The following is a 12,967-nucleotide window of genomic DNA, read 5'->3' on the forward strand; positions in this document are numbered from 1 at the left end:
TGAGGGCTTAGTTGGGGAAGGTCTGTTGAAGGAGATAATAATGATGATATTTGTTAAGCACTTACTATGTGCCAAGCACTGTTCTAAGCACTGGGGTAGATACAGGGTAATCAGGTTGCCCCATGTGGGGCTCACATCCTAATCCCCATTTTACAGATGAGGTAACTGAGGCACAGAGAAGTTAAGTGACTTGCTCAAGGTCACACAGCAGACAAATGGTGGAGTTGGGATTAGAACCCATGTCCTCTGACTCCCAAGCCCGTGCTCCTTCCACTAAGCCACGCTGCTTCTTGTGATGTGATGTGATGTGATTTTCATAAAGCTTTGAAGGCGGGCAGAGTGTTGGTGGGTTCAATATGAAGGGGGAGGGAGTTCCAGGCAAGAGGGACGTGGGCAAGGGGTCAGAGGTGAGATACCTGAGATAATAGTAACAATAATAATTATAATATATATTATTATAATTATGGTATTTGTTAAGTGCTTACTATGTGCCAGGCATAGTACTAAGTGCTGTGGCGGATAGAAGCAAATCAGGTTGGACACAGTCCCTGTCCCACATAGGGCTCACAGTCTTAACCCCCATTTTACAGATGAGGGAACTGAGGCACAGAGAAGTGAAGTGACTTGCTCAATCCACACAGCTGACAAGTGACAGAGCCAGGTTTAGCACTCAGGACCTTCTGACTTCCAGGCCTGTGTTCTCTCCACTATGCCATGCTGCTTCCCATAAATCGTCCTGCTTCCAGTGAGCAAGCTGGCGCTAGAAGAGCAAAGCAGGGAGGCTAGGTTGTAGTAGGGAATCAGCAAGGTAAGGTAGGTGGGGGAGACTTGACTGAGTGCTTTAAAGCCGATGGTAAGGAGTTTTTTTTGTTTAATGCAGAAGTGGATGGACAACTACTGGAGGGTCTCTGTAGAAACATGGACTAATTTTTTTTTTACAAAAGCGATACAGGCAGCAGTGAAATAAAGACTGGTGTGGGGTGAGACAGGAGGCAGGGAGATCAGCGAGGAGGCTGATGCAGTAGTCAAGGAGAAATAGGATATGTGCTGGGATTAGCATATAGCAATTAGGATGGAGAGGAAAAGCAGATTTTAGTGATGTGAAAATATACTAGAATAGGATTGACTTCCTACTCATGAGAAAACACAATGAACATCCTTATTTTCTCTTATTTTCCTTAAATTGTAAATGTCTGCCGTAATTGCCTGTGTCACTGTGAGATGTAGTGCGTTTTGGTTTTGGTGCGTGACTTGAAGAATGAACATTAGTCTGGAGGAGATGGGAAAAATCTGGCAGCCCCTGGCCCAGTGCAAATAGAATTTGATTTCTGCATTCACCTCTCCTTTGCAAACAATTGTTGAGGAGGCAATTCTTCTCTTTCAGAACTTTGCAGAAAACACTATGAATGAGCTCCTTGGCTGGTATGGCTATGATAAGGTTGAGCTGAAAGATGGCGAAGATATCGAATTCAGGAACTACCCTTCGGATGGGGAGAGCCGACAGCACATTTCTGTTCTCAAAGGTAATAATGACTTTTAAGGTTCCATTGTCCAGGCTGGGAAGAGTCGGCTGTTTCACCCCACTAGAAGGTGGAGGCAGGCAATACTAGTAATCACTGTGGTACTTGGTCAGCGCTTACTCTGTGCCAAGCACTGTGCTAAGCGCTGGAGCAGATCCAAGATAAACAGATTGGATACAGTCTCCATCCTGTGTGGGACTCCCAGTCTTAGGAACCTGACCGCCCTGGCATTTGGCAAAACTGGCCTGGCCAGAAGGATCTACAGAGTCCAGAAGAATCCAAGAATCCAGTGGAAAGCAAAATGGGAAAATAGGGTCCTAACAACCGCACATTGTCAGAGGCCCAGGGATCGGGAGCCCTAGTTTGGGGGGCTTCCCGTTAGAACCGTACCTGAGAGAAAAGTGCCCCTCCGTTGGGCCAGCTTAGTTGGAGGAGCTTTTTGCATTCAGTGAATTACTGGACTTGAATCCTCATCAGATTTGCATGTGAGGGGCATGGCATACTTTGTTGGAGTGATGGACCAGATTGTCTTGTATGTACCCCAGCGCTTGGTACAATGCTTGTCACAATGGAAGCGCTTAACAAATACCACAGTGATTATTTTTTGGCACGGGTGGGAGCTAGAAGAGGAAGATACAGTGGGAATCAGAGCCAACTGTGACCAGCATGCTCAGATCTTTCCAGAGCAGGTAAAACTTCGTTCCCAGTTCGGAATTCCGCCTTCTCCCCCAGCAGCTCGCTGCTGTCCTCTGACCCTTCAGCCTCTCCTGCTGGCGAGAAATGGGAGAAGGAGAGCAGTGTGGCAGGGTAAGGGCAAGCTCCCCTCGGAGTTGAGATCAAAAGGGAATTAGGGCAGCTGTGCCTAAAAGGTGGTTTCCCAGATGGCTCTGCTGAGGCCTCAATGCAGGGATCCCACTGGAGCGGGGTCTTTGTGGGATGACTCTGGCTGCAGGTTAGGCCCAGGGCTGAACACCAGGATGAGAGTAGGCAGATCGTGGACCGGGCAGCTGCCCTGTCCAGTTGGGGGCAACCCAAGCCACCTGTGCCCTTTAACCCGACGGCGTTAGAGACCCTTCGAGTAGTGTTTGCCTTCCATCCCAGAGCCTCACCCAAGAGGTCGGCTGGCTCCTCAGCACTACCCCCATCTCCAAGACCATGCGTTTCCCTCTTCTGTGGCTCACTGAAGCTCTCTCCGGCAACTGGTACTTGGGGTTGAATTCACATGCTGAGAAATGGTGTATGCCGTGCTACCCTGACAGCACAGTCTGTTCCCTGCTAAACAAGAAAGGCGAGGCAAGTCACTTTCCTTACTGCACTGAAAAGTCTGCATCCCCAGTCCCTGCGTTTTTGTTTTGTTTTGTTGGGGGGGGTCTTTGAATAGTATTTGTTATGTGCTTCTTGTGTGTCAAACACTGTTTTAAGCGCTGGAGTAGATACCAGCGGATTAGGTTAGACACAGTCCCTGCCCTACACGGGGCTCCCAGTCTAAGTAAGAGGGAGAACAAGAGAACCGAGACATAGAGAAGTTAAGTGACTTGCCCAAGGTCACACAGCAAGCATTTGGCAGAGTTGGGGTTACAACCCAGGTCCTCTGACTCCTAGGCCGGTGATCTTTCCACTAGGCCATGCAGCTTCTCTAGGTGATGCTCTTTGTGGTGGTGAGTGAGGACAGAAGCATGCTCTGGTTTGTTCTTTGTTGTTTGCACTTAGTACAATGCTGTGCACACAGTGAGCACTCAATATATTCTATTGATTGATTGATTTGGGGATAATTCTTTTCCAGGGAGGATTCAGTTAAATCCAATATTGGGTTCCTTTGTTTTTGCTACATTTTAAAATGACACCAATACTCAGACAGGCTTTGATAAACATCTTGCTATACTCCCATGAACATTTATAATCTTTCTTCATTTTTTTCTGGATCATTTTTACCTTTGCTACTGAAAAGTTTGTATGGAAACAGAGTGTTTTTCTTTCCAGTCATCCAGTTCCCCCTCCTCGGTTCATTCAGTTGTGACACTGCCCAATACTCAAAACTCCCCAATTCATGCCCACGGGGACAGCCAGGAAGCCAGAGGAATCAGATGATGCCATCAGTGAATGAACTGGGCTGACATATTTTCATTGATAACTCTCAGATGATGAGGATGGATGGGGTCAGAGAAGTTTTATTGTCTTCATTTCAAAAGTTGGCTGGAATATGCATGTTGGGGAGGAAAATATTATTTTTACTCTCCAGTCTTTCCTCTTTGGAAAAATAATCACAAGGAAATTTCTCGATCTCTCCAAGTCATATTTCGGCTGTGCTGGATCTATCTTTTTTCTTTTACAGAAAATTCTTTGCCAAAACCCAAATTACCCGAGGACAGTGTAATTTCACCCTTCAATATAAACCCAAGCTACCCGGGTCTTGCCACAGGAAATGGACTTTCTGACTCACCAGCAGGGTCAAAGGACCATGGAAATGTGCCCATTATTGTACCGTTAATTCCACCACCTTTCATAAAGCCACCAGCAGGTAAATCGTTCCGTGCGTTTAAAAATTATGATTCATAGAATGTTGTTCTAACAGTGCTATCTCATGACTAATTTTTAAATGCTCAATTTAACTATGTGCAAGACTGCATTGTTGATACTTAGGGCAAGACTGATCAGGGTAAGTCTTTTTGGAACGTGTCATTGGCATTATTTTCGGCAAAATTCTGAATCCCTGAAAACCTCTGATCTGCATCCCGCCCAGGCTGGCGCTCTGCGGGATTTTCTGTCTCTTGTGAAGTGGCTTTGAAAAAGATAAAGAACTAAAGCTTCCTTAGAGCAAGGAAGCTTTGAGATTGAGCAGGGAGAAGGAAAGGAGAGGAGCTTCTTTGGGGGACTATGTCTAGGGACTCTAACAGTGGAGTTGCAGAAACGTCTCTTGAGAAGGGGCACTGGCTTTTTTTTCCTCCCGTGGCCCACTCTGGTGGATCAAATGACCATCTCTTCTCTCTCATCAAGCCACTGATTTTGTTTTAGGTCCAGTGTGCCTTCTGGGTTCTTCCTCTACCATAGAGGTGCAGTCTCCTCCCTTGGACTAATGTTCTTACTTTTCTATTTTAAGAAAACTCTTGGGGAATGCCAGATGATGGCATTTAGCTCTCTTTAGAACCTGTCTGGAGATTGCTTAGAATTGCACCCTAATTTCTCGGGGTGCTGAGAAATTAATTGAGAAAAGCTTATTGGAGGAGGTAGGATTTCGAGGAGAAACCTGTGGCCTATCTAATGTGGGGAGGGAGTTCCAAGCCAGGGGAACAGAGTGAGCAAGGGAATGGAGGCAGAAAAGTCGAGAACGAGGTATAGCTAGAAGGTTGGTCTGATAGGAAAGAAGACAGCGAGTCGAGAAATAGCTGGTGAAAAAATCAAGTAGGTAAGGCGGGGCAAGATGGCGGACAGCTTCAGAACCGAGAGTGTGACAGTAATAATAACTTTGGTATTTGTAAAGAGTTTACTATGTGCCAGCACTGTACTAAGCACTGAGGTGAGTACAAGCAAATCGGTTTGGACACAGTCCCTGTCCCATGTGGGGTTCACACTCCCAATCCCCATTTTGCAGATGAGGTCACTGAGGCCCAGAGAAGTGAAGTGACTTGGCCAAGGTCTCACAGCAGTCAAGTGCCGGAGCTGGAATTAGAACCCAGGTCCTTCTGACTACACTAGGTCACCCTGCTTCTTGAGCCAATTGTGAGGAATTAAATACTTTTTGGGGGTAGTAGTGGGGTGCCCACATGAAGAAAGAAGTTCCTATTGCCAGGGTGCCGGTGAGTGGCTTTTGGGTTAGAAATCACTCTGCTTGCCGGGGTTGTACATGCTCTGCCTCCCAACCAGAGGGTGTCCCTGGCTTGGGCAGCTCGGGTCCACAGGGATGCCTGAGATTTGGAGCTCAGCGAGATTCGGTTTTCTCCATTCTTTTCCGACCAGTGGCACTTGGGGCTGTGGGGGAGGACTCATCATCTCTGGGACCTGAGGGCAGGTGCTCATTGCACCACCCCCCATGGCTAGGGCGTGGATTGGCCTGAGGCCATTCACTCAAGCCTCAAGTCTGTTTTGGCCTCAGAAGTTCGTGCCCACTTCTGGCACGAAGCTGTCCCAGAGGTAACAGGCTTGATTTGTATGGCATATTTTCAGGGAGTGAAGTCAGTGAAAGTTTTGCCTGAGGAAGGATTGAGACTGTCATCTTTAAAATCCAGCAAAGGGATAAACTGAGATATAAATCAGTGCTTCTGGGGAGAAGCACTTCTCTCTCCACAAGTATTCCCACCCTCTATCCAGGTGTGAGGTAGCGTAAAAATGTCCTTTTTGTTTTTCCAATCAAAATCCAATCAGCCTTTATAAAGGACAATCCATTTTGGAATGACAAATCTCATTTATTCATCTTTTTAGGAAAATGTATTCAAATAAATATCCCAAGACACTTTTTCAACTGCCTGATCCGATTATCTTGTATCTACTCCAGTGCTTAGCACTAAGTAAGCATTTAATAAAAAGCATAATTATTAGCCAGCGCCATGATTATTACTTGATAAAACATAATATTTTCAGTGGATTTGGAGTTTTTCTGCCATAAAGTTAAAAGCTAGGGCTGACAGACATCCCACAGTTCCTCTGAACATCCTGTGGCCACTGTCAGACTCAGCCCTCTGGGTTGGGCGGTCATCGGTCTGGCCCATAACTGGTTTATCAGAGGCTGTACACTGGACTGAGCGGTCATTAGTCCAGTTTACAACCGGTACTTGCAGTCTTCCAGACTGACTGCAGGATGGCTTTGATTCACCCTTCCTTGAAGTTTATATGTATAAAATGAAGAGCACTTTCCTTCTACGTGGTTTGGGGACTTACCTTTGGACAGGCAAGAAATTTGGTCCCATGAGCTCAGTTTTGTCATAATTATGTGGTTCATCTCTGCAAAAAAAACCTGGAATGTTGGGGAGGACAGGACAGGATTGCTTTCCCTTGAAATTTTCCCTGAATATTCTTGCAAAAACCTACTTCAAGTTGTCTAGGAGTGGTGTTTGTGGCTCATATCTTTAGCCAGCTTGGTCAGAGGCCCCAAGGGTTTACACTGAAGGAGTCAGGTTGGGTTGCATGCTAGGGATGAGAATCAAGCCACTAAGATCAGTTTACTGTCTAGGATTAAAAAGTCACATTTTTTGTGAGAACATGAACATTATTCAGCATTTTAAAATGAGTTAGTTTCATTGAGGGCTCCCTAAATCATTTTTTTTGCTCTTAGACATAGATATAAGCTTGATTAAAAAGAAAACAAACAAAAAGCCCACGTCCTGCAACTTGTATAACTAAAAGCTGCAGGACCGAGCATTTGGGATCCTCTAGTTAGACAAGAAACTGGAAATGTTCACCCAGGACTGAGCAGGAGGCAGATCCACGGCTAAATCGCCCAGAGCATCAGGCTCCTTTGCATTGTATCTTACCCTAGTGCATGGCACAAAGTAAGTGCTTAACAAATACCACAATTATTGTTACTGTTAGCTAGGGAGCACTGTGCTCCTTGGGTTTGCCGTCTCTGACAAGGAGCTGTCCAGAGAGCTATGTGGGAGCCAGAGTTTGCTCTGCAGCACTGCCGTTACTCTGCTTGTGGTCCAGCGTCCTTAGAGGTTGCAGGAGAAAGAGGAGTTCCAAACAACCCCTGGGGAAGCGTGGCATTTACTCACTTGGATATTTTAGCATTTATTTAAATGTCTTATCTTGTAAATGTAATCATTAATTAAAATTGCTTTAGGCTAAGTAGATTTGGTGATTTAGTAAATGCTCCTGATGTGCAAGATATATTTTCCCAAAAATGTATTTGCCCTGTGGGAGCAGAGTGAGAATTGTATGCCTGGGAGAGATGGGAGAAAACACATTTTAAACAGTAACAGAAACAAATGAAACAGTGGCAAAAAAACAACTGAAATCAAACCCCCAAATCCTATTTCAAAGATGGACTACTGAGCTACCGTAACCCTTCCTTGCCCCAAAGAGGCAATGAACGGCCTACCAGGAAGTTGGTGGAGGGAAGAAAGCTCATCCCTTTTATTGCAGCAAGACATTTTTGAAAGACAATCCAGGCAGCAGAGGGAAGTATGGCCTGAAAATGGGAGAAACTGGAGGCAGCGACATCAGTGTGAAAGCTGATGTAGTAGTCAAGCAGAGACATGACAAGTGCCTGATTGCAGTGTACTGGCTGCACACCAAGACCCCTGTTCTTAGAGATCATGCCTTGTTTTACTTTAAATCTGGCTTGTAGATCATCATGTGCTGGTCAACAAACCCGCAAGTGGCTTAAGTAGGTCTGAGTTTCACAGCTTTAAGGAAGACTGCAAGTCATTATTTCACTTGGACCTTGTTGTCCTTCTCTGCCCACCAGTGTCCTCAAAGACACACTGGCTTTCTTGATTTAGTAGGCCTTCATTGTCTACCATTGGACGGTATGCAACCCAAGTAGCAGAATGCAGTGACCGAACTGCACTGCCACTGGAAAATGACCCATGATCCCTTGTATATCTTCCTGCATGATAAGATGCAAGCTGCGCACAGAAGATGCCCATCTCAGAAGTAGGGATGATATTTGTAACTGGTTGAGTTGAAAGGATTTACCGAAAAACTGGTACCATAATCTTACACATCTTTGTCTAAGCCTGCATAAAGTAGATAAAAGAAAGTGGAGACTATTACACCCACTTTTCTGAATTGGTAATGTGTAATTTTCTTGGAAATAGTTGTCAAAAACATTTGACTCCCAGAAATTTGAATTAATCTATAAAATTTGCATTGGCTCCAACAACCCGTACAAGTGTCAAATATAGCGCGTACAAACATTTCCTGCCAAGCTTCATTCTCCTTCTGCTCCCTCTCCCACTTCCTCTCCCTTTCTCATTCCCATTCCCTCCCCCTCTTCCATTCCCATCAGGGCCAGGAGAGGAGAGGGGGAAGAGAGCAGAGAAATAGGTCTTCTCCATCTCTTGTTTGACCCAAGGTTGGCACTGGGCCACTGCTTACTTTCCCAGTTATTAACCAGTTGAGGGTACCATAGAAGTAGTAGATCCGATCCCTGCCCTCAAGGAGCTTACAATCTAGCCAGGGAAACAGACACTAAAATGAATTATAGGTAGGCAGAGGCAACAGACTCCATTAGTGTGCATTAGTGTTATGGAGTGGGAGGTGTGTGCCCAAGTGCTTAGGTGACATGGAAGTGCTGCAGTGGCAAGAGGGAATAAGGTGGGAGGATGAAACTTGTATCCTCTGAGAAGGAGGTTCCCCAATTTCCTTCAAGAATGCTTTTTAGACAAGCCCAATGTGGTCTTCCCATCATATTTCCCTGCCAAATAAACAAAAATGCAATTCTGATTTCATATCAGAGTAATTAGCCTATGTTTCTTCTTTTTGGCTTCAAATGGGGAAATTTTCTTTAGCTGTTTCTCACTGGCCTGGAAAAAGTGCCCCAAACATTCTGCCTAATTAAGAGCTACAGAGGCGAAACAAACTTGTGCTGATTAATTGAACACTCTTAAGCAAGTTCTAGCCTGATGCATATTTATTTGTTATTATACGATCATTTTGTCTTGTTATCAAAAACTGGTCTCCTTTGGGAGCCAGGATTTAATATAGCAAGCAGTAGATCTGTTGCATTGTTGTTGGGTTTTGTTTTGTTTTAAGTGGTGTTTGTTAAGACCGCTGTACTAAGCACTGGGGTACATAGAAGCTAATCAGGTTGGATATAGCCCATGTCCCCCACAAGGGGCTCACAGTGTTAAGCCCCATTTTGCAGATGAGGTAACTGAGTCCCAGATAAATTAAGTGACTTGCCCAAGGTTACACAGCAGACAAGTGGCAGAGCTGGGTTTAGAGCCCGGGTCCTTCTGTTCCTATTGTTCTTTTTTGGAAATGTCAGGAGGAAGTATTCCCTCAGCCCTCCCTGTCCAGGGGCGAGGGCCAGCCGATTTGTCCTTGAGGCAAAGGTCCCTTTGGCTATCTAATGGCCATGAGGTGGGTGTGCTTTGGGGGGTCGGCAGCCTCTTTGAGACTGGGATTGAGCCCCAGGAGAATCAGGAGGATTTAGTGGCGTGTTTTCGTTACCAGAACTAACGGTGACCATTAATCACAACTACCCTCGTCCTTCACCAACAGTAGTGAGTCAGAAATATTAATTTTTAAAGTTGTGTCAAGCACTGGGATAAATGAGACTGAAAATACATTCTTGAGTTTTTGGAATAAATTTTCTCAGCAGGCTCTTTTGTCATCAGTAATTGATAATCTTATGACAGAAGATGAAGAAGGGGATAAATACATTTTCCAAGTTGTTGCTTTTATGAAATTGAATTTGAGGAAAAATAGATAGGAATGATGTCTTATTTAAGCATGGAAGATATCATCTTCTCTTCTCAGAAGTTTCCAATTGCTTTAAAGAGCACCAATTACACGGTTCCTTTGGTCCTATTTTACCATACTGCTATTTGATAATGCAGCTGATTTGATATGGTGCCTGTTTCCTAATGGTATATCTACTTTAAATGAGCCTGGCCTCTCTCATTCACTGGGCTTCCTGTGAAAGAGCCATGTCCCTGAAAAGAATGGCGAGTGAGGTGGGTCCAGTGGTGGGAAGTGGTGATTATGGGGTGAAGGATGAAGAGGAAACAGGGATATTGTTGGAGCCTGACTCTCTGGCTCTCATTTGCCGGTCACACCTTGAAGCCCAGTGGCCTTAGCCTTGGATCTGTGCAGCCTTCCCCGGTTTTCCATAGTTTCTCTTCTGCCATTTTGGTTTGCTTGCAGCCAAGGAAACAGGTTAGAGAATATTTTGCATGGCCTCAGGCTCTGGGCTGGTGTTCGGAGGCCATCTGAGACAGTCTGCTCTGCCCAGAGTATAGATGTCAAGGAACCTCGGCCCTCCACATTCCATTTCTTCCTTTCGGTTTTTCTGGGTATTGCCAATGGACTCTGTGAGTGAGTTTTGGTGGCAGCGGACGACCCTTTGGCTCAGAAATTTGGGATTGGAAATGTGCTTAACTCAGTGGAATAAGCGGTAAAAATGTACTGTGGATTCATTTTAGTTTGTTTAGTTTCAAGAATGAAAAATATTTCTCTATTCAAAATCAAATTTTCTTCACCCAGTGTTTTAGCTCCTCCTTGTACCCCAAGATAAATTCATGGTGATTTGGGCCTTTCTTAGGTAGGGTGTGTGCATTCATTCATTCAGTAGTATTTGTTGAGCACTTACTATGTGCAGAGCACTGTACTAAGCGCTTGGAATGTACAAATCGGGAACAGACAAAGACAGTCCCTGCCCTTTGACGGGCTTACAGTCTAATACAGAGTGCATGTGACTCTGAAATAATTTAGCTATGTGATATATGAGGAACTCCAGAACATTTTGGAAAAAAGCCCTTGGAATACATTATAAATGCTAAATGTGGTGCATTAAGTAAAAATTTATATTGTGACTCCATTTAAGAAGGTTATAAGGGGAAAGACCTGATTAAAACTAAGAAGTGACACCTTCCCCCCCATCCTTCTGTTGGGGTCTCATTTTATTTGCAGCTATAAATCACTTGGGCTCTAATTTGTGAAATCAAAATGCCATTAAGTGGTAATATTTATTCACGTAAGGTGAATAAAATTCAATGTGTAATTCTGAGTTATGACACCTGGGAAAGCCAAATGAGTTTTCCTGTGATTCTGCAGGCTGCTTAGGGGCCTTTCTCCAAACCCCGTTTCCCTCGGAATCGGAATGAGAGTGAGATCGGCTCCACAGAACCCGAATGTGGCTCTGGGTCGTGGGGGCAAGAACTGCTTTAGCCATTAGTCTTTGGAGATGTTTTTCTGGAATCAGGCAGCAGGGAGCACTGCCAGAGGTGGTGGGACAGGTGGGCCTTGTCTGGGTGATCCCAGTTTCATGGCTGCAGCGTGAGTTTGGTTTGGCATGAAAAAGAGCGGGTGCAGGGAGAAGCGATCTGACTCCTGATTGATAGCAGTCATTCTCCTACACCATCTGTGGGCAGGAGGGATGGGAGGCGCTCAAACTCCCAAAACTAAGAGATATTGAAGTTGACACCCTCAGGGAGACCCAGCAGGGAAAGAGACACTTCCTTCTCCCTCTAAATGGGCTAGCATTAGCCCATTCGGTCGCAGTGGGGGAAGGGACAGGTGCCGGGAGATAATGAAAGTGACATTTTCAGGAATGACGTGATCTTGAGTTTTTTCTGTGGGAAAGGGGAGGCTGATATATCGATGTGGGCATACGAACCCAAACCCACCATCTGCAAGAAAACGACGGGGAGCCTGGCACCAGTGTGGCCAGCCTAACCTTCTCCCTCCATAAACGTGCCGTTTGACCATCGCTCAAAGCTTCCAGCTCCTCCTTTCCTTATCATAAATGGGGGATTTCAAGATGGTTCTCAGCATCCTCATGAGAAGAGATTCTCTGGTTCCTGCTGCTTGAATGAAGCTCCTCAGAGTAACTTCCCTGGGCTGTGGGCATACCTCGTGCCTCAACTTGGTGGCTGCCAGAGTAGCAGGTTTCCCTAGATCCAGTAATAATTCATTGGTGGGGGTGGGAGGGCTTGGGAGTCACTTGACCAGGCAGAGAGAGGTGGTTAAAGCACACTGTCAAAGAGCAGGTACTTCCCTAGCTGGTCCACTGTGCTGTAAGCAAATCACCCGTCGTTCTTCACTATGCAAGGGACAGGAGGACCATAGAGCATGCTTCCTTCCCCCACCGGGTTCCCTGCCCCCAACACATACACACACATGCACACACCCTCAATCACTCACTACCCCGGCCAAGCTGTCAGTCCCGTGGGCCTTCTGGGCTCTGCTGGGGAGGAACAAGACTGGAAAAATCCTAGTATCCTATGGCATTAGCAGCTGGGAGGTTCAGGGCCGGGGGTGGAGGGGTGGGAGAGGAGTGGGGAGTTGGCCTGATGGAATGTTTGCCTCTGATGTGAACATTTTTTTTATACTTTTATTATAGAAGATGATGTGTCAAATGTACAAATAATGTGTGCCTGGTGCCAGAAAGTGGGAATCAAGCGCTATTCCCTGAGTATGGGAAGCGAGGTGAAAAGCTTCTGCAGCGAGAAGTGCTTTGCAGCATGCCGAAGAGCCTATTTCAAGAGAAACAAGGTAAGAGAACTAGAACGAGATGGAGCCTGCACCGGCTTAATCCACGTGCCGATTTAGCTTGTGGCCGAAATTTCTGTGCCCTCTGCTTTTCTCTTTTTGATCCTTCTGTTTGTCTGTTCCCTCAACCGCTCATGCTTATCCTCCATCTGAACAGTCAGCCCCTGACAAACGTGAGCCCTGGTCCATCGTTTCTCTCAGTTTGGTGATTGAGTTCTGGGAGGATGGATGGGTAGATTGGATCAGAGTAGAAGCCAAGTCATAGTGCTGCCTCAGAACAACAGGCCAGACATCTA

The 12,967-nt window shown here is 45.7% G+C and overlaps 1 protein-coding gene across 4 annotated transcripts in view; it reads left to right on the forward strand.

The window, feature by feature from the left end:
• Positions 1–12,967, forward strand: part of LOC100080783 (sine oculis binding protein homolog) — a 97,083-nt gene that overhangs the window by 10,262 nt on the left and 73,854 nt on the right. For all 4 annotated transcript variants that reach the window (XM_029046972.1, XM_029046973.1, XM_029046974.1 and 1 more), the window contains exons 2-4: positions 1,385–1,523; positions 3,853–4,038; positions 12,523–12,674. In XM_029046972.1, the coding sequence (XP_028902805.1) occupies positions 1,385–1,523; positions 3,853–4,038; positions 12,523–12,674 (477 nt within the window). The remainder of the gene's footprint in view (positions 1–1,384; positions 1,524–3,852; positions 4,039–12,522; positions 12,675–12,967) is intronic.

The sequence above is a fragment of the Ornithorhynchus anatinus genome, chromosome 19 (assembly GCF_004115215.2).
Source record: "Ornithorhynchus anatinus isolate Pmale09 chromosome 19, mOrnAna1.pri.v4, whole genome shotgun sequence".
NCBI lineage: Eukaryota > Metazoa > Chordata > Mammalia > Monotremata > Ornithorhynchidae > Ornithorhynchus > Ornithorhynchus anatinus.